This window comes from Populus alba, chromosome 8 (assembly GCF_005239225.2).
Source record: "Populus alba chromosome 8, ASM523922v2, whole genome shotgun sequence".
NCBI lineage: Eukaryota > Viridiplantae > Streptophyta > Magnoliopsida > Malpighiales > Salicaceae > Populus > Populus alba.
In genome coordinates this window covers 2861602-2882682 of record NC_133291.1, presented here as the reverse complement: position 1 = coordinate 2882682, position 21081 = coordinate 2861602, and the positions used below count along the sequence as shown (strand labels likewise).

At 34.2% G+C, this 21081-nt stretch overlaps 2 protein-coding genes across 12 annotated transcripts; both read left to right on the top strand.

Annotated features, from left to right (window-relative positions):
- Positions 1–638: 638 nt before the first annotated feature.
- LOC118052210 (protein RDM16) lies at positions 639–7494 on the top strand. Of its 11 annotated transcripts, none has more exons than XR_012170549.1 (8): positions 639–1389; positions 3275–3559; positions 3692–4111; positions 4231–4425; positions 4519–4679; positions 5259–6160; positions 6835–7197; positions 7342–7494. XR_012170549.1 is itself a non-coding variant. In XM_035063094.2 (8 exons), the coding sequence occupies exons 4-8, from the start codon at positions 3518–3520 to the stop codon at positions 6130–6132; spliced, it is 1692 nt and encodes a 563-aa protein (XP_034918985.1). In that variant the 5' UTR covers positions 1251–1389; positions 2209–2321; positions 3275–3358; positions 3441–3517; the 3' UTR covers positions 6133–6646. The 11 variants fall into 11 exon arrangements, 9 of the variants coding, with proteins under 9 accessions (XP_034918980.1, XP_073267060.1, XP_034918979.1 ...); XR_012170548.1 differs by having other exon boundaries at positions 6835–7219; positions 7342–7492; XM_035063094.2 differs by lacking the exons at positions 6835–7197; positions 7342–7494 and adding an exon at positions 2209–2321 and having other exon boundaries at positions 1251–1389; positions 3275–3358; positions 3441–3559; positions 5259–6646.
- Positions 7495–9558: 2064 nt separating this feature from the next.
- On the top strand, positions 9559–12432 carry LOC118052213 (ABC transporter G family member 6). Its single transcript, XM_035063099.2, has one exon. It carries the CDS (start codon positions 9904–9906, stop codon positions 12190–12192), a length of 2289 nt encoding a protein of 762 aa, XP_034918990.1. The 5' UTR covers positions 9559–9903; the 3' UTR covers positions 12193–12432.
- The last annotated feature ends 8649 nt before the right edge of the window (positions 12433–21081 follow it).

Genomic DNA, 21081 nt, shown 5'->3' with positions numbered 1-21081 from the left:
TACAATGAAAGGAAGCAGCCTTTATATAAGCCACAAAACCTAATTCGATTAGGACTATAACTATTTAGGAAAGAAATAACTGAAATAAGAAAAAATTCTAAAAGTCCCAAAAGTAAATAAATGTTGATATTAAAGCATAAATCAATCGTCCTAAATTTAGGAAATAATCTAGCAAAAAGACCACTCCAACAACAATTGCAACTCCTGATTTTGTTTCAGGAGCTTTCTCTACAATTTGTTATATTCTACAATATATTCTCCCCTTTTCAATATATTCTACATCACTACCAAAGAAATACAACTCAAGTTGATTTTTTTTTATATATAAAAATATAGCATTTTTTTACAATGCTAACAACTACTTTTCTTGTACAATTCTTTCTATTTTTTTTTAAAAAATTATTTTAATTTTATTTGTTGTTTTTATTCAATGTCTATTTTTTAGCACATGGGATTTCAAAAAATTCATCATTTCAAATCATCTTTAATTAATACCGGTATTATTCGATTTTGACTAGTGAATTGAGTCGGACAATTCAAATGTTAGCGATGAACCGGTTTTTTAAAATATTCCTAGTTCTCCCGTTCATTTCTCTACCGCCATAATTCATAAAATAAATAAATAGATACAAATACAATAATCCTAGCCGTTCCATCACTACCTTCACGAAAATCTTACTCTCTCTCTCTCTCTCTCTACCCTCAAGATAAAGAAAAAGAGAGTGTGAGACAGAGAGCAACAAAATCAGATAGCAATTAACAAAACCCTAAATTACAATGGAACGCTCCTTCAAACACACCCGTGACGACCGTGATCGTGACCACCACAAACACCGATCAAGAGACGAGAAGCATCGAGACTCCTCCGATTCTCACCACCACCGATCAGAGAGAGAATCTCACCAACGCGAGCATCACAAATCATCCAGGCGCGACGATACAAAGCGCGAAAGATCTCACGAACGAGAAGAGAGTGTGGATAGGCGAGAGAGAACTCACGATCACAAATCGTCTTCCTCATCGAGGCGTGAGGAGAGAGAGAGGTCGTATGATGCGAGAGAGGAGAGAGAAGGGAGTAGAGAGAGAAAACGCGAGAAGAGAGAAAGAGAGACTGTAGATGAAGATTATTTGGAGAGAAAGAAAAGAAAGGAGAGAGGAGGCAGTGAGGATAGGGCTGTTGTTGAGAAGGAGAAGAGGAGTAGAAGAAGATTCGGTGAAAAAGTGAAAGAAGAGGATAATAGGACTGACAACAATGATAATGGTAATAGTTTTGAGAATGTGAAGAGAGTGGATTCGAGTGAGGCTGGAGTGAAGGAGGAAGTCAAGGATGAGCCAATTGGTGGCGGCAGGGGCAGCACCACAGAAAACGGTGGTGTTTCGACTACAAATGTAAGTTTTCTCTCTGACTCTATTTTGTTTTCAAGTGTGCTTTTTTCGATGCGTGTTTGCTGTTTTGCGGCTTATTCAGTCTAGATGTTTAGATAAATGGGCTAGCGTGATATATTAAGAATAGAGAATAGGGTCATGTTCTTTATGTACTCGCATGTTTGGTTTAATTAGCTATTTTTATTGTCTGTTTGGATTACATGCGCGATAATGAAGGTGGTGAGGGGCGAGATGGGATTAGTGGTTCGTCACAGTATTTGATATAGTTGCTGGCTTGTTATAGTTGAATATGGTGTGCATGATGGCGGTTACTGATTTTTGTACAGGTTTTGCTTTTGCTGTGTTTCTTATTATGTGTATGTTTGTCACAGCTAAAAGCTATTTTATTTCTTGTTACATCTCCTAGTGCTCATGTATGATTGACTGGGACTGTTATTGTGTGTTTCTATGGAGGTAATATGAGAATGGAGGTGTTATAATGGATAATTTGTGGTTTTTTAATTGTAAGATGATTGGTATCTGTGCTTTGTTAGAAATAGAAAATTTAGCGATTATTTGGCTCATGTTGATATTTATATGTTTCAAGTTACATGATTGTGTAGGAAAAGTAGAGGTCAATTTTAGTGCTAAATGATGGATAATGTAGAGTGTTCGTGGCATATGTGGTTTGCCAAGTAATGTTCTTAATTTTCACATATAGAGGTTGTGAAAAGTGAAAGCTGGTAAGTGAAATTTTATTTCCTTTGGGTGCAATATTTGCTTTTGGAGAAATGCTGTTTCATCACTTTTACATTGCTAGTCATGTCGTTCTTGATGTTGTAGGCATTTTGGTGACTCTTAATGGTTAATGGAACTTTAAGGGACAATGGAGCCATGTAGTTTGGGTGGTTTGGAACTTCTCTTTCTGTTGATTTTGGTCAAGTTACATACAGATGGTATTTTCTTTTATCGTCTTTACTTATATGTGAAATCCTTTTTGCGTTTTTTTCCTGATTTACTCTATAGTTTATTTTTTGTTATTTGACAAGGAGTCCTTAAAGATCAATGGGCACATTGTTGGAAGATCCATTTCCTTTGTTGAAGATCTTTTATGTTGTGCAATCCTCATATCTTTTGGATTTGTATGCCTAAGGAATTCTGCAAAGGGACTCGATGTTGTTCCTCTTTTGTTCACTTGCTCAATCGTCCCTTCTACTCTCTACCCTTTACTCTTTGCCTTGCGGGCGCGTTTCTTCCTGCGCATGGACTCTCTGTTAACCAGTTTTATAATAGTAATAGGATCCTTTTGAACTATATTCTGAGATTCCAAACCAATGGTTTTCTAAAAGTTCTCTACTTTTGAAATGGAATGGTGATTTTCTTAGTTGGTGCTGGATGCTGTATTCCCATCACTCTAGATGCAGGTTGAAAAGAACATCCTATGTCTCTTTGCTGTTCGACCTGCTTTTATTTTCTATTTTTATGCAATGAATGTGTGACCCACTTTAAAAGGATGTGCTCTGTGAACCTTGCATATGAATTTTTTAACCTTAACTGTTCTCTATGCAAGGTTAGTGGTGTCTGATTTTTACTTTTATGCCTAATTATACACCTTCAGATTTTGTATAATGTACAAGTAGAACTCGTATGCATAGAATCTGGGGTTTTACAGTAGAAGTTATAGTATATTTCCTCACCATTCAGAACCTCCTGAAATTTATTTGTGTGGTGTGGCTTTTTTCGTGATTTTTCTCATTTTATTATTAGCCTAATATCCTTTTAAAGCATTTTATTTGTTGTCCCCCACCCACCCTTCCAACAAATTTACTTTTGCTATGGTCTTTCTTAAGGTGCTCCTATTGTCAAGCCTGTATGCTGACATGTGAAGTTTATTGTTCCATACCTGCAGGGTGGTTCTCTGGAATCATTCACTAAGACTCCAAGCAATCAGCCTGAGACCTCTGTGGCAGCTGTTCACCCCCTCCCTACCAAGGTATCTTCAATTTCAAACACAAATGAAAATAAGGGAGTTAGTATTGCCAGATCTCATGAGGTTCCTGGAAAATCTAGTACAGATGGGACATCTTCAGCTGCTGGGAAAAGTGGAAATCTATCACTTGATGCATTAGCAAAAGCTAAGAAAGCCTTGCAAATGCAGAAGGAACTGTCAGAGAAGCTGAAGAAGCTACCCCTGGTAAGTTCCCATCATAGAATTTCTATGATATCCTTGCATGTGCTGCTGTTTCTCTTTGTCATGTTCTAATACTATATCGTTTTACCTTCCTTGATTCCAGTACTTATGAACTGGTTATGTTTGTTCTTGTAGTCGAGCAAGGGTAACAACACAAGTTCAGGTGGTAGCTCACAAAGGGTATTGCCATCAGCAACCACTACTACTGCTGTTTCGACTGGGGCAGTTTGTAGTTCATCCTCCTTATCTACAAACACTATGGTGTCTATAAAGACACCTTCAACTGGTGTGGCACCTCTGCCCGATATTACTAGCATACCCAATTATGAAGCTGTTAAGCGTGCCCAGGAACTTGCTGCTAAAATGGGATTTCGCCAGGACCCTGAGTTTGCTCCTCTTATAAACTTGTTCCCTGGCCAGTTGCCAGCAGAAGTCTCTGTGCCACAGAAGCCTACTAAGACCCCTGTTCTTCGTGTGGATGCACTTGGTAGGGAAATAGATGAACATGGAAATGTGGTGAATGTGACTAAACCAAGCAACCTTAGCACCTTAAAGGTTGGGTAATTTTTATAAGTTATACAGTTTCTTTCTTTTTATTAACTTAGTTTCATTTTGTTGGAGCTGTGATATTTGACTGTGAAGGGCTGTTATGCTATGCATATGATCTTTTTCAGGTCAACATCAACAAGCAGAAAAAGGAAGCATTCCAGATTCTTAAACCTGAATTAGATGTGGATCCTGAATCGAACCCTTATTATGATGTGAAAATGGGAATTAATAAGAATAAGTTCTTGAGACCCAAACGAATGACCTTCCAGTTTGTAGAGGAAGGCAAGTGGTTAAAAGAAGCTGAAATAATGAAACTGAGGGTAATTCTTGCAACCTTCACACCTTTTTGCTAAATCCTCATTGCTATTTTTAATTGTTTGCAAATATTTATGGTTTTTATTTTCTGTTCCCAGAATCAATTTGGAGAAGAAAGAGAAAAGGATATGAAGGCAAGGCAAGCATTACATGCAAAGGCAAAGGCAGCTCCGGATATAAATCCTAATTTGATAGAGGTATCAGAGCGATTTATAACCAAAGCAAAGCCTAAGGATCCGATTCCCGATGTAGAGTGGTGGTAAGTTGACATTTACTTTCTTTATATAATATGGTTCTTGCCAATAACAACAATGGTTGTTGCTCTGTTGCAGAATTTGTTTCATATGTTACTTACTAATTTGAGTCTGCATGATCATCTAACTGGAACCATTGCTTGCTAAATCTCATCTTAAGAACAAGTGCTTGTTACTGGTTGTGTATTTACTAAGATGTAAGGGTCTTGCTAACTCTCATGCTAGGAACAATTTGCAACCACTTGTGTAGTTACTAAGATGTTGATATGTTTGAGGTACAACGACAACTGAATCTTAAAGTTGTGTTCTACTTATTCACGGAGTTGGTCTGAGTGGCTTTTTAACCTGGGTTCAGGACTTTCAGGAATTGTGGATAACTTTGATCCTAGGCTCCTTTGTCCTTCTTGTGAAGCCTGACATGGGTTTCATCTGTATCTGTCTGGATATCTGTAAATTTTTTATTATTAACCTAATTGAAGAGAGTTGGAGACCTTTTTCTTTTGTTATTCTATGTACTTAATACCATATCATCTTATACAGCTTATCTGGAAAGATGTTCATATGTTTTTGGTTGCTGAATTTAGGGATGCACCTTTACTGACTGGTGGGACTTATGGTGAAAATGATGATGTTCTTATCACTGAGCATAGATTGAAAAGGGATAAAATTACTATCTATGTGCAACACCCACGTCCTATTGAGCCCCCGGCAGAGCCAGCTCCTCCACCACCTCAACCTTTGAAACTAACTAAGAAGGAGCAGAAGAAGCTCAGAACACAGCGTCGACTTGCTCGGGAAAAGGATAGACAGGAGATGATTAGACAAGGCTTGATTGAACCTCCAAAACCAAAGGTTAAAATGAGCAATTTAATGAAAGTTCTTGGCTCAGAAGCAACACAAGATCCCACCAGACTTGAAAAGCAAATTCGTACTGCAGCTGCTGAACGTGAACAAGCTCATATTGATCGAAATACTGCACGTAAGCTTACTCCTGCTGAGCGCCGTGAAAAGAAGGAGAGAAAGCTCTTTGATGACCCGAACACCGTGGAAACTATTGTTTCTATTTACAGAATCAACAACCTCTCAGACAAGAAGACTCGCTTCAAAGTTGATGTCAATGCTCATGAGAACCGCTTGACTGGGTGCACGGTGATTACAGAGGGAATTTGTGTGGTGGTGGTTGAAGGGGGAAGCAAATCCATCAAAAGGTATGGGAAGCTAATGCTTAGGCGTATAAACTGGGCTGAAGCTGTTAATGAGGATGAAGGAGATGACAATGAGGAGAAACCTGTGAACAAATGTATGCTGGTGTGGCAAGGTAGTGTTGCCAAACCTAGCTTCCACAGGTTTTCTTTACATGACTGTGTGACTGAAGCTGCAGCCCGAAAATATTTTGCTGATGCTGGTGTTGCCCACTATTGGGATCTTGCTGTCAATTTCTCTGATGATCAAATGTGAGAGGCAGCTTTGATGAAAGCATCACCAGGTCATTACTGATTTTTGTTGAAGTTCAGCTACTTACCTTCATTTTGTGGTTCAGAGTTCTGAGATTTACTTTGTTGCGCTTTTCACCCATATGGGCTTTTGGATCATTGTATGCTTTTCATAAGTAGAGTTTTAACATGTGTAAATTTGAACTCCATGTTTCTGAACCATTCTGTCCATGGGGTTAGGCAGAAAAGGGCTTCAAAGTTGTGAATTTTAAATGCAAATGCTATCGTCAAATTGAACAGTTGAAGTACCCTGATGGATGATCTTTCTTTAAGGCAGTGTGGCAGCTACTAGGGTCTGGCTGTGTACAGAATCAATTGTTTGGGCTCATAATAAATTCAAAGTTGCTCCTCTTTAAGGCAGTGTGGCAGCTACTAGGGTCTGGCTGCATACCTAGTTGAATTGCTAGATAGTAATTATATGTTGCTTTAAGAATTCAGGCATACCTAGTTGAACTTGTATATAAATAGCTTCAATATTAGTGTTATGTTTTTTTTTTTTTAATAATATTTAAACATATTAAATTATCTCTATTTCTTATGCAAACTACCTATTATATATTATGTGGTGGTTGTTTTTCCTTGGAAAAAAACTTGCTAGTTAACCTTCATGTGGGCCAAATGCCTAAGACCCAACCTCAATAATGCTTATTATTATGCGACAGCGCAGCTTGCTTGGTTCAAAGCTACTGTGATTAATTAGAAGGAGGAAATGGCTACTTAAGGTCACGATCTGGACCTGAAAAAATGCTACTAAAGTAAAGTAGTACTTGGTGAATCCTATTGATAAAAGGCTAAGTCCTATTTGTTGAAATAGCTCTTCACAGTTCATGACACCATGTGGACAGATTACCCTTTGCTTCGATAAGACGGGTAACAAAGCAACCTGCTGTCGGCCTTCCTCCTTGTGAAAGGTTGACATCAGAGTTACATTATGATAAACAGTTGAGAAATGATCTGCCCTCACACACGCCGACTGTTTATGCCCATGTTTTATTTTGACCAGGGAGATTTTTCGCAGCTTTAATTGCAGGTGCGGGATAGCTCGAAATTCGGTGAATGACGCTAGCCTTTCTACATTAAACCACCATGAGTCTCGTGTACCAAAAATGTCTCGCTAGCTGCTTTCTGAATTTCATGCTGACACTGTTTTCTGTTCCTTTTTGAGACGGTGCAGGGGCAGTATAGGCATGGTGGTGGGCACTTCATGGCTCACAAGACAACTCTTCTGTAAGAAATATTGTTTATCATTTAATTTGACTTGAGGAGATTGTCCATTGTACTTGCGATAGACCATGATCATACGTGGGTTGTCTGTGTGTGTGTGTGTGTGTGTGTGTGTGTGTATGCGTTCATACCACATCTTTCCATTTTGTTTTCTATTTGTTTTCCTTTTTCTTAAATTGGTTGAACTATGTAGTTTTTTAAATGTTCTACAAGTTCCATTCGTTGAATTAAACCTGTGGAGCCATCGATACCCGATCCATATTATTTAAAATTCTATTTTGAGAAAACATAGAGTTACGAGCATGCCTCTTTGCATGGACTAATTAATTTGAGAGCTAGATGCTTGATAGAACCAATGCTGTCATATACTATATTGATTCAGTTTCATGGCCATCCTAAAAGTTTCCATTGAAGGGTTCCGTGTCTACTGTCTAATGACTAGCTCTATGATATCGAATATGCTGCTTGGCATCCATTGATAGTTTAACACTAGAAAAATTCTTTTAACTAGAAGTTACCAAATTTATAATTTAATAGGACTAATTTTGAAATAACTTTAATTACACTATACAAATTTCGAATTACTCTTTTTCCCGGTTGAAGGAACAATTAATAGAAAGACTTGGAATTGTTAGGGTCTCGTCACTGGGTGCCCGCTAATTAACTACCATCTTCTGTGTTTGCATCCATCGTTGTGTTCTTCTTCAGTAGGGCAAATATAGTATCGATCATATAGCCAAATTCACCCCTTCAATACGGTAAAGACTGTAATTCCAACTTTAGATGAGTTAGGCACCGCAACTTAATTATATTTATGATGGTTAGGCACATAAGGCCTGTCGATTACGCAATCCATATTCTATTGCTTGAAATATTGAAGCTTTGATGGTTCAAATACAGCCTGTATTTATTCGTATCTGAATATATCATGTGGATTCAATGCTCTTCTGATACCGAAGTCAATAATTTAAACTTGTAAAAGTTTTTGATAGAGATCAAGCCCAATAAAACGATATATTGAGATAGAAAGCTAACCGAGATCCGTGTAACTCCAATCTTGAATATGAAAAATATCTTAAAGTCAATTGTTGCACTTGAAAATTAAGTTACATTTTACCTTACATTTCAATTGTATTTAAAAAAATATATTTTTTTTAGTTTTAAATTTATTTATTTTAGTGTCGTTTTGATGTGTTAACGTGATATCATAAATAATTTTTTTTTAAAAAATATTATTTTGATAAATTTCTAAAAAAAACACACTTTAAAAAATAACATTTACCACACTTCCAAAAAAAATTAATATTTTAAATATATCAAATTTATAAAATGTAAACGTGGTCCGCTCAATGATTTAAGAATTAAGAGCAATAGAAGCTACCAGCTTACTATAATTATTTCAAAGGATGAGAGTAAATTAATGGAATTATCTAAAAACTTTCATAGAAAATCACTAGAATAGAATGGTTTTTTTTATATATAATTTTGGTTAGAAACTTTTTTAAATAAATCTGGTTTATGAAACCAAAATCAATGGAATTATCTAAAAACATTTATAAAAAATCACTTGGATTGAATGGTTTTTTTATTATTATTTTTTTATAATTTTGGTTAGATTGTTTTTAAAATAAATCCAGTTTATAAAACCAAACTGATTCAAATAAAAAAAATAAAATAAAAAAACTAAAGACTTTTTATAAATTAAAAGCTCATTAAATCAAAATCCATTAAATATAATTAACTTAAAAGGTCCTTGATTTAAAAATAAACCAAACTTATTTGATTTTTTAAAATATAAAACCAAACTCAACGGAACCTATCAATTTGATTCAGTTATTCAATTTGTTTAGATTTTTTAAAAAAATCAATTTGATTAAATATTTTTTTATCCAAACCGAATCACTCACGTCTAAGTTTTAGCTGTGTACTTGGACTAAAACCCAGCTTCACGCAAACAGCAGATCAACATCCGACCTGCTTTAATTAAACCCTAAATACAAATACCAGTAACAAAACCCATTTTGCCACATTTCAACTCTCACCGACCAAAACCACCCACGTGTCATATCTTACTCTCACAAAGAAAAGAAGACGGATGGACAGCAGATTTAGGAGATTTAGGTCACCTTTCTCCCACCCCTTCCCCCGTTGAAAAAAAAAAGGAAAAAAAAAACAATTAAAAAGTAATTAAACATGTAAACTTAAATTAACACAGTACTTCTCCACACAGTCTCTCTTTTGCAGTGAAGTTCAAATCGCTATATATAGAAACCACATAACTAAAAAAAAATACAACGAACTGGAAACAAAATCTTCTCCTCTTTGCTTCTAATTAAAACCCCCCAACCAAACACCACCTCCACCACCACATTAATCACGTCTCCTCTCTTTTAACCGCCGCTACCTCTAAACCAGCGTAACGCATGCAACCTCAACCTCACCATCCTCCACACCGTTATCCTCACTTTCTTTAAGAATCTTTAAAATCACTTCTCTAGCTGCTAAAATCAAAATGTCACGCGTAGTAGCAGAAGATTACTCGCCTAGTCGAGATTCTGGTACGATGCCATTTTACACCCAATCCATCTCCATGGATTTCACAAATCATCACCCCCAGCCACCTTTCTCCTCCACCGCAACGTCGCCGACGCTGGGTCAGTTACTAAAAAACGTCGGTGACGTCCGCCGTGAAGCCACCGGCAATGGCAGCGAGACCCCGGTGCACCAAGTCCTCGAGCTTGGAAGCACGAATCTTGAGGTTCCGCGATCGATTTCATTTGTTCTTTCTTTCAACAACCTCACTTACAGCGTCAAGGTTCGCCGGAAGTTTAGACTTCGGTCAATTCTCCCCAGCCGGAATATCCACCGCCCCGGCGCTACCACAGATAGCGACCCAGTCGGAGGTGAAAACCTCTTCACCACCACCAAGACTCTCTTGAACGACATCTCCGGCGAGGCACGTGAAGGCGAGATTCTGGCCGTTCTCGGCGCGAGTGGATCCGGAAAGTCAACACTCATTGACGCACTTGCGAACCGAATCGCAAAAGGAAGCTTGAAAGGCACAAAGACGCTAAACGGCGAAGTCTTGGAGTCTAGAATGTTGAAGGTGATATCAGCTTACGTCATGCAAGACGATTTGCTATTTCCAATGCTAACAGTGGAAGAAACACTAATGTTTGCGGCTGAGTTTCGGTTGCCGAGGAGTTTGTCAAAATCCAAAAAGCGGTTGCGCGTGCAAGCCTTAATTGAACAATTAGGGCTTAAAAACGCGGCAAAAACCGTAATTGGTGATGAAGGCCACAGAGGTGTAAGTGGAGGTGAACGACGTCGTGTATCGATTGGGATTGATATAATTCACGATCCGATTGTTCTTTTTCTTGATGAGCCCACGTCCGGTTTGGATTCAACAAGTGCGTTCATGGTTGTGAAAGTTTTGCAAAGGATAGCACAGAGTGGAAGTATTGTGATTATGTCAGTGCACCAGCCAAGTTATCGAATTCTTGGGTTATTAGACCGGTTGATATTTTTGTCGCGTGGACAAACTGTTTATAGTGGTTCACCGATGAGTTTACCGGTTTATTTCTCGGACTTCGGGCATCCGATACCGGACAGCGAGAACCGGACGGAGTATGCCTTGGATTTGATTAGAGAACTTGAAGGGTCACCAGGAGGGACTATGAGTTTGGTGGAGTTTAACAAATCATGGCATGATTTAAAGCTTTCAAGAAATGGAAGGGGTGAACCGGACGGGGGTGGTTTGTCACTTAAAGAAGCTATCAGTGCTGCCATTTCTAAAGGGAAGTTGGTGTCTGGTGCTACTAATAATGATGCTATAAGTACCAGTTCAATGGTGCCAACTTTTGCAAATCCGGTTTGGAAGGAAATGGCAGTGTTGTCAAAAAGATCGTTTATGAATTCAAGAAGGGTTCCGGAATTGTTTGGTATCCGATTGGGTGCTGTCATGGTTACGGGGTTTATTTTAGCTACAGTGTTCTGGCAGCTTGATAGTTCACCAAAAGGAGTGCAGGAGCGATTAGGGTTTTTCGCTTTTGCCATGTCAACAACTTTCTACACTTGTGCTGATGCCCTTCCAGTTTTTCTTCAAGAAAGGTATATTTTCATGAGAGAAACGGCTTATAATGCTTATAGAAGATCATCTTATGTGTTATCTCATGGACTTGTTGTGCTACCATCGTTGATTTTGTTGTCATTTGCGTTTGCTGCGACAACGTTTTGGGCTGTTGGGCTAGATGGTGGTCTTTCAGGGTTCTTGTTTTACTTCTTGATAATCTTCGCTTCATTTTGGGCTGGGAGTTCGTTTGTGACATTTCTATCTGGTGTGGTGCCTAATGTCATGCTTGGTTATGTCATAGTTGTGGCTATTTTGGCATATTTCCTGCTTTTTAGTGGATTCTTCATCAATCGTGATCGAATCCCTCCTTACTGGATATGGTTTCACTACCTGTCGCTGGTGAAATACCCTTATGAAGCTGTTTTGCAAAACGAGTTTCAAGATCCAACCAAGTGTTTCGTAAGGGGTGTCCAGATTTTTGACCAAAGTCCACTCGGGGACGTACCCACATCATTGAAACTTAAATTGCTCGAGTCCATGAGCAATACACTGGGGATGAAGATCACTAGCTCCACATGCTTGACTACAGGGGCAGACGTATTGCAGCAACAAGGGGTTACAGATTTGAACAGGTGGAATTGCCTGTGGGTCACTGTGGCTTGGGGGTTCTTGTTTAGGATTCTCTTTTACGTCACTTTGTTGTTGGGGAGCAAGAACAAGAGGAGGTGATGATGAGGGTAGTAAATTTGATGCTCGGTCGGTGGTTTGTATGGCGGGAGGATGGTATATTGTATTGGAATTACTTTACCGTAGGCTTTAGTTGAGTTGCAGGCTTCTGGTGTTAAACTGTTAATATAAACAGTTCAATAATGTTCATTTAGATAATAATAGTATAAAAAAACCAGTATTTTACTTGCTGTACATACGTGCGTGATTGTTAAAAACTTAAATATATAGCCATTTCTTAAATCTTATACGTATATATATACCTCTTGCAAGGAGTAGAGATCGCACGCGATTATTAAAAAAAAAGAAAGAAGAAGAATAAAGAGTAGAGATATATGGTATGAAATTTAGTGGCTATTGTCCCAAGTCTCAGTGAAATAGCTGTGAAGGTTCAAAAGAACCCACCAAAATATATTTAAGAAAAGGGTATGAATTTATACTAGAGTACTTGAGAGTTTATTAAAATTAATTAAGTTACCTTAAATTTTGATTTAAAGACGTTTTCTCATTGATTTTTAAAATTAATTAGCCGTGGTCATTTCTTTTTAACTAGTTTTCATGTCTGCACTTCATTGTGGGGCTGAATTATCATTTTAAGCAAAAAATAATGTTCAAAATTAAAAAAAATTTAAAAAAAAAAATTATGATAAATATGTAAAAATGCTAATTAGAGTTAAACCAACACTAGATATTCCATTAAATCCACAGGCTACATTATCTTACTGGAATAACCCAATTAAAAATAAAAAGAATTATAAAGTCTTTAAAAGAAATTTAATAAAGTTTTAAACTCGTGATCCAAGTAATTAAACTTAAAGCATTGAACTTGGAAAAACCATGAATTTTAATTTCTAAAAAAATAAATATTAACTAATGAAATTGAAGGGAAAAAATCTAATTATACAAAAAAAATTTAAAAAATAACAATTCAAAAATTAAAGATCAAAATCACTATCACTGTATTATTAAAAAGTAATACCATCACTATTACTATCAATATAATGACCATTATCATTATTTTCATCCTTATTATTATTATTACCATATCTATTGCTAATATTATCATTATTACCATATCTATTGCTAATATTATCATTATTAATTAGTAATAATAGTAACATCTCTATTAATATTATTGTTATTTTAATAATCATTACCACAATAATCATCATTATTATTATTGTTGTTGCTATTGCTATTTAATTTTATTAACACTATCATCACAATAACTATTATTATTATTTTTATTATCAATTTTTCTTATTGTTTTGCTTCCTCTCTCTCATATTATTATTGTTGTTGTTATTGTTATTTGTAGTAATAGCATCAGTATTGTTACCATCACTACCACCACAACAACTATCATCATCATCATTTTCATTATCGTTAATTTTTTTTATTAATAATATTATTATCACCATCGTCATTATTATCATTATTAATTTAATAATGTTGTTTTTATTTTTGTTATATCATCATCAATGATATTATTATTTTCATTACTATTTTTATAATTATCATCACCACCACAATCATCATCATCATCATTTTTAATATTATCATCATCATCAACAATAATAATAATAATATCTTCATTATTATCTTCTTCTTCATCATCATCATCATTATTATTATAACTAACACTATAATTATTTAACATTCTTATTAATATCATCATCATTGCTATTAATATTACCATGATTATTATCATTATTGTTGTTGTTGAAAAAATAAAAATCATGAACTTGATTTGAAGGATAAAATTGAAAACTATAAAAACTTTCATAAAAGAGCCAAGGAAAAAAATAAAAAAATCAAAAGAAATTAAATGGACCAAACTAAAATCATTATTATCATTGAAAAAAAATATCATAAACTTGATTTGAATGATAAAATTGAAAGCCATAAAAACTTTGACAAAAAGATAAAGAAAAAATAATAAAAGTAGATGGACAAAATCAAAATATCTTATTTATACAAATTAAGCACCAAATGTTAAATTAAAAATAAACAAAACCTCAACAAAATAAAAAATAACTAAAAAACAGTAACTAAAACTAAAAGGTCTAAATATGAAATAACAATAACAACAAGAACCATTGTGTATTTACCAGGGTAGGGGAGAGAAATGAAGGAGGAAGAAGAAAAAAAGTCACTAGTGATACATCAGTTACATTCGGAGAAGATGTGTTATCCATAATAAAAAAGGACATGATGAGGAATAAATTGAAATGTGAAAACTCATTTTCTACCATTAGAAACCGTTGAATACGCTGCCCAAAGCACGCGGCGACTCCAACATGCTAGCACATACTCTACATGCATGTGTTACTAGCTTTTTAAACATAAAATTATTATTTTAATAATAAATTATGTTATTGCTCTCAACCAAACTTACAATTATAAAAAACACCGAGGCTAAAAAATTCAAATATCCCTAATTTTAATGAATTCAATATCTTGTATTCAAAGATACATGTGCAATTGTTTTGTGTATGAAAAATGCCTTTTTCCAGAATCATTTTTTTTTTCTCTTGAGGATATTTTAATTATTTTACTGTTTATTAAAATATTTAACAGACATGAATACCCCAAACAAAATAATAATAACTAATATATCTTCTGAAAATACTAAAATAACCATAATTCAAATGCATATATTTTTCAAACGGTGACCAGAGAGAGAGAGAGAGAGAATCACTACAGTCATGTACTCTTCATTTAATGGTCCAACGTTTACTTAACTAAGCATTCTAGATGGGACGTTTGCTCTGTGTTTGCCTACTCACATGGATGATGCCTGAAGGTTTTCAGGGCGGCCGGTTACATCAAGAGTGTTTCTCGCCAGTTTGACTCTAGCTAGCGAGCAATAAATATGACTCTCTGAGTCATTTTTCTAGCTAGGGTGGTGACCTAACTTACGATCGGTACAAGGAAACCAATATTGACTCCCACTTTAATTAATTTCTCTTTCACTCATCTGCATCTTCATCCCAGGGTTTATATTTTAAATTGGATTAATTAGTTTGATTTTTGTTTATTTTCCCTTTCTTTTAGATGGTATGTTTTTATTTTTTTAACAGTGTTATTTTATTTTTATAATAAACAATTGATTTCTTAATGAAAAAACCATTAAATAATGACCGGGAGAAACATAATGAGTTTTAAAAAAACTAAAAAAATATAAAAATAAGTTATATCAGTACCATTTTTTTAATAGTGATATTTTAATTTAATTCTATTCTATTACTATATATATAAAAAAAAAGTATTAATAATGTCCTGAACGAAAAACATGGCAGTATAGCCGACAAAGGATGAATATCGGAAGCTTTCACACGGCCGCCCTGCTAAGAGGAGTAATGCTTTAGCATCATCATGGGTAAGAAACCGGAAACCATAACTCCCATCTGAATCTTTTGGCACGACATTCACGGTGCCCTCCAGGCGGAGGAAGTCGACAACTTTAAAAAGGGCAGACGATAAGGATTAAAGAATGCATGCGAGCATTAAATGTGAAAGTTGACGAAAATCACTGTACATGGTGCATGCCAATTTGTGTGTTGAGCTTCACTATTTGTCTGTTATCCTGTAGAAGCATACAAAACTCCTTTATCGTACGTAAATTAATAGAAACTAATATTAATACAAATTAACTAACTGTCGTATACATCTGGAAAATTATATATCTGGCAATCCAGCCGACATGCATGCTTGCCACGTCAATAAAAGTAAGTTTTTTTTTTTTTTTAATTATTACAACAAAGGAAAAGCTCAAATACAAGATCTTTTGGAGGAGTCCCTTGCCTAATATTAATACAAATTAACTGACTGTCGTATACATTCTGGAAAATTATCTGGCACTCATTCAATTAAGGTCCAGCCGACATGCATGCATGCCACGTCAATAAAAGTAAGTTTTTTTTTTTTTTTTAATTATTACAACAAAGGAAAAGCTCAAATACCAGATCTTTTGGAGTCGTCGTCCCTTCCCTTCATGCTTTTTTGCGAGTTCAACTGGAAGAGCTGGGTCCTAGCATTTAACTCACTACTTTCGAAGAAAGGAGTCTCGTGCACGTTTAAACTGTTTAAACTTTAAAGTGATATATAGATATTTATAGACACCTCGAAATTTGATAACTTTGAATATTCTCCAAATCGACTCATATTTCCAGTGTTAAAAATTTATTTATTTAGTCGAGAAATGTTAAGAACGATTGCGAGTCTTAGATATTCCCACGCTAACTTGACTTGTGCTATGAATTATCAAAAATATAAACTAGCATGCAATGGTGCAATGGCGTGCCGGTTAACTTGCCGGTGTTGATCAACACGGGTAATTGTCCATACATAGCACTGCTCTTATTTTAATTTTGTGACGGTTTTGTTTAAAAAAATATATTAAAAAAAATAATATAAATTATATTTTAAAATTTCACTTTACAGACTAAGTGATCATGAATTTAAATTTTATCATTTTTATTTATTTTATAAAAATTAAATATAAAATAAAATAAACATGTGCAAGTTTCAAACCCAAACAACTTTTATTTAAGAAGATGTATTATAAAATAATATAAATAATATTTTAAAATCTTCTCTAGTAACCTAAATTATTAAATTGAGATGTTTCTTTAATATTTTAACGCGTTATCCTTTCTCATTTTGTTTCCAACTTGCTATTCCTCGACAATAACCTGCATAAATCCATAGAAGACTTGAAAAAAAAAAAAAAAAAAGTTGCAGCTGCCTCCTTTGCCTGAAATCGTCCTCAAGGAAACAAACATTGAATGCAAAGAACAATAATCTTACACGTCGCAACCAGTAGACGTCAAAATATCTATAAATTTATATGCCACTTTTTTAAAAAAACTTTGCCGAAACTGTACCCAACTCAGTATCTCCCTGGCTTCAATTGACAAATAAGTGAAGCTTTCGTGACCAGGTACCATGGCAAAATTCGTGATATACTTCATTTCCACCCTTCTTATCACGTCATTATTGTCAAGTTTAAGTTGCATTGGTTTCGAAAGGAAAGACTTTGCGTACCATTCATTAAATGAATATGTCCTTGATCTTTAATATGTAATTAATTAATTAGATACAGGTAGTTGGTAGTTTATTAATTATAATTAGTCAAGCGGCGGAAGTTATCGGACTAGAGTAAGTAAACAAGAGGTGACAGTGCCTTCGAGACTAGAAGACAAGGAAGCTAAGTTGATGTGCATGCATGGCTAAGATCATGCCAAATAACATGTATATAATTTTATTTTATTTTTTATCAATATAAATGTTCAGCTGAGTTTTTACATATCTTAATTAATTTTATGAGTCTTGGTATTAACAACCATTTAAATATTTAATAACTTTGAAATTTATAGAATTCAAACTGATAATTTTTAAAAAATAAATCTAGAAGCTGAAAGCAATTTAAAATTTAAAATTAACCTTCAGAAATTATAGTCATCTCTAATTTCTAGAGACCAATTATAATTAGTCCAGCGGCGGAAGTTATCGGACTAGAGCAAGTAAACAAGAGGTGACAGTGCCTTCGAGACTAGTGGACAAGAAAGCTAAGTTGATGTGCATGCATGGCTAAGATCATGCCAAATAAGTTAATAACATGCATATAATTTATTTATTTTTATTAATATTAGTGTTCGGGCTAGTTTACACATACCTCAACTAGTTTCACATATCTTGATGTTAATGACCATACAAGCCTGTAGTGGCTCTGAAATTTATAAAACTCGAATGAGTAACCTCTAAAGAATAAATATAAGACTTAACTCGTTGAGTTATATCCCTTTAAGATTTAGGTTAACATGTATATAATTAATGAGCATTTTTTTTATATATAAATTTCCATAAAGAATCCAAAGTGAGATGAAAAATTGAGAAAAAAGTCTTATTTATACTTATTTGTATAAGAAATAAGATATAAGATAAATAGCAATATATATTTATAATAAAAGATTTGTTACATATTTATGATTTTTAGGCCTCGCAAGGTAGACCTTCCAATCGGTTTGGACCAAAAAGAAAAGAAAAAAATCCTTCAGAAATTATAGTCATCTTTAACCATACAAGTCTTTAGTGATTTTGAAATTTATAAAACTCGAATTGGTAACCTCTAAAGAATAAATATAAGACTTAACTCGTTGAGTTATATCCCTTTAAGATTTAGGGTTAACATGTATATAATTAATGTGCATTTTTTATATATATAAATTTTCATAAAGAATCCAAAGTGAGATGAAAAATTGAGAAAAAAAGTCTTATTTATACTTATTTGTATAAGATATAAGATAAATAGCAATATATATTTATAATAAAAGATTTGTTACATATTTATGATTTTTAGGCCTCGCAAGGTAGACCTTCCAGTCGGTTTGGACCAAAAAGAAAAGAAAAAAATCCTTCAGAAATTATAGTCATCTTTAATTTCTAGTCACCAATACACGCCATATATTCTCGGTGTAAACGTACAAAAATAAAAAAAAGCACATAAAAGAGTGGTCATTCATTCATTGTTTTATTATTTCTTTATTAGATAAAACACATAAAAGCACTTCAAATAAATTTAATAGCTATTATATTTTATATTCTTTATTAGATAAAACAAAGAAAAGCACCTCAAATAAATTTATTATATTCATTATTAGATAGAACACATAAAAGCACTCCTCATAAAAACACATAAAAAAAAAAAACCCATCTGAACAATAAATAAATCATATCGAAATGTTTTATTGTTAACTCGTTGACAATACCTTGTGCTAGGCCCAAACTAGTTTTTGGTGTAAAAGATGTTGTGTTAATTGCTTAAGTTCGAAGAGTGGCCCAGACTCCCAATAATCTCGTGGAAGCTAAAACATGTGCAGCCCAAACCAATAACATCAAGCCTTGTTCTAAGCCCATCAACTGTATTTTGGGACTCCTAGACCCTCCCATTTTAAAATCAATTATTATTTTTTCACACGTGATTCGACTAGTAATATTTTTTTTTTCAATTTCTAACAGATTATTTAAACTTATTTATAAATTAATCAATCACAATTTTTTTTATTAAATATCCTTTTATCTTAAATAATTTTACATAAATTTTAAAAATCATAATTAAATTAATTTGATTAACGTTTAACTTGATTAAATATTAGGTACATGAGTTGAATTATCTTTCAGAATTTTAAATACATATAACTAATAAAAATCTTAATTACTGAAATATTTTCAATTGATATTATATTTTCACGCCTTTTTTATTTTAACTATTTCTTTATAATTATATGTGACTTGATTTTAAATTAACAATAGATAAATGAATATGCATTTTACTAGTTGAGTTTTTAATAAAGACTTTGTTACATGAGCTACATAGTCAAGGTCTCGTTTAATAATTTACTAAACTTTAATAGAATTTTTATTTCATTTTAATTAGACGATGAGTGTAGAAAGAAAAAAAGGGGGGGGGCTTAAGAAATGTTAACAGTGATAATAAAAATTAAAAATATAATAACAAATAATCTATTTATTTTCAAAATGTCGTGTTTTCAAATACAAGGTTGGGCAACGCATACCATCCTAGTTGCAGTATACCAGTGAACACTCAATGGAAAAATGTATATAAATGACACTGTAATTCGTAGTCACAAGAGCTGAGAGGATACTTAGTCGCTTCAATTTCTATTTATAGGTACGGCTCTCAATATTACTTCGTGTTTTCCCGATGTGGGATTGAACACCTCTTAATTGCACTGCTTTTCTTTCCTCCATTGCCGCTTTGTTCACGACTCGTGATTTGCTGCTATTTTCTCGTTCTTACGATTATATACTTGTATTGAAAGAGCATGTGATTAGCTTGGAGATACAATCTAACTATTTGCCTTGATAGCTTTTGCTTTTAAGGCAAAGTTATGGAAAGTCTTCAACTTTGAATGGTCAAACAATATAAAAAATCACACATGCAACTCTGAAAAACCCTAGGATCCTTTGATATTCGCACTGAAAAAGGCAGGTATAACTTGATCAAATTCCATGTTTGTTAGAAATTAAATTCTTCCATTACGTCTCGTGTATGTGCCGCTAAAGTCATCAACTTTGTTTTGAATCCTCTAGCACAGGTTGGAGATCATAAGCACCTAGTCTTTGTTATTGTACCCAGTTTTGAGGATCGCAGGATTCCCTTTTTTGATGCTGTTATAGGTTATTTTGTTGATTTTCTTCGTTTTCTATTAGATCAAATTTAAATATAACGAAAAAAAAATGCTATCTGGATGGCCGAACGCGAGGACTAAATAAAGCAGATTTGAGTGGATTGAAGCCCTTAGAATTAAGCAGAGCACCCCACCATAAGCCAACCCATACCATGCCTAAATTGGTACCCTGTCTATACATCCAATTGGCACCTGGGTATCCATTTACAAGTTGCAGATTCAGAGCACATCATCTATTAACAATTTTTCTGGGACAAAAAAAGAAAAAAAAAGGGAACAGTCCTTCAAAACTTGGACTTGCTAACATTTTATACTCTATGAAAGCATATAAATGTGATGGATTAGCAAAGAAATTCCGACTATAAATCATAATAAAAGATTTAACTTTCCAAGTGGTTCTAGCAGGTACGAAAGTCATCTTGCAAATAATAAATGCATCTCTTAGAGATGAACAACATTTTATACTCTATCAAATAACATTTTATTATTCAGAGATGAACAATGTCTTAGGCCAAAGCCTTTAATTTTCCTCCCAAAATAGGGCCTGTATCCCACGGTTCGAGACGGCGATAAAGTTTTCACGCTTCAGAAAAGATGCCTAGATCACAGTAACCATATCCAATTTAACAGACAAAATAGGAGATCGTTAAAAACAATAAAATTTCGTCTTTCATTT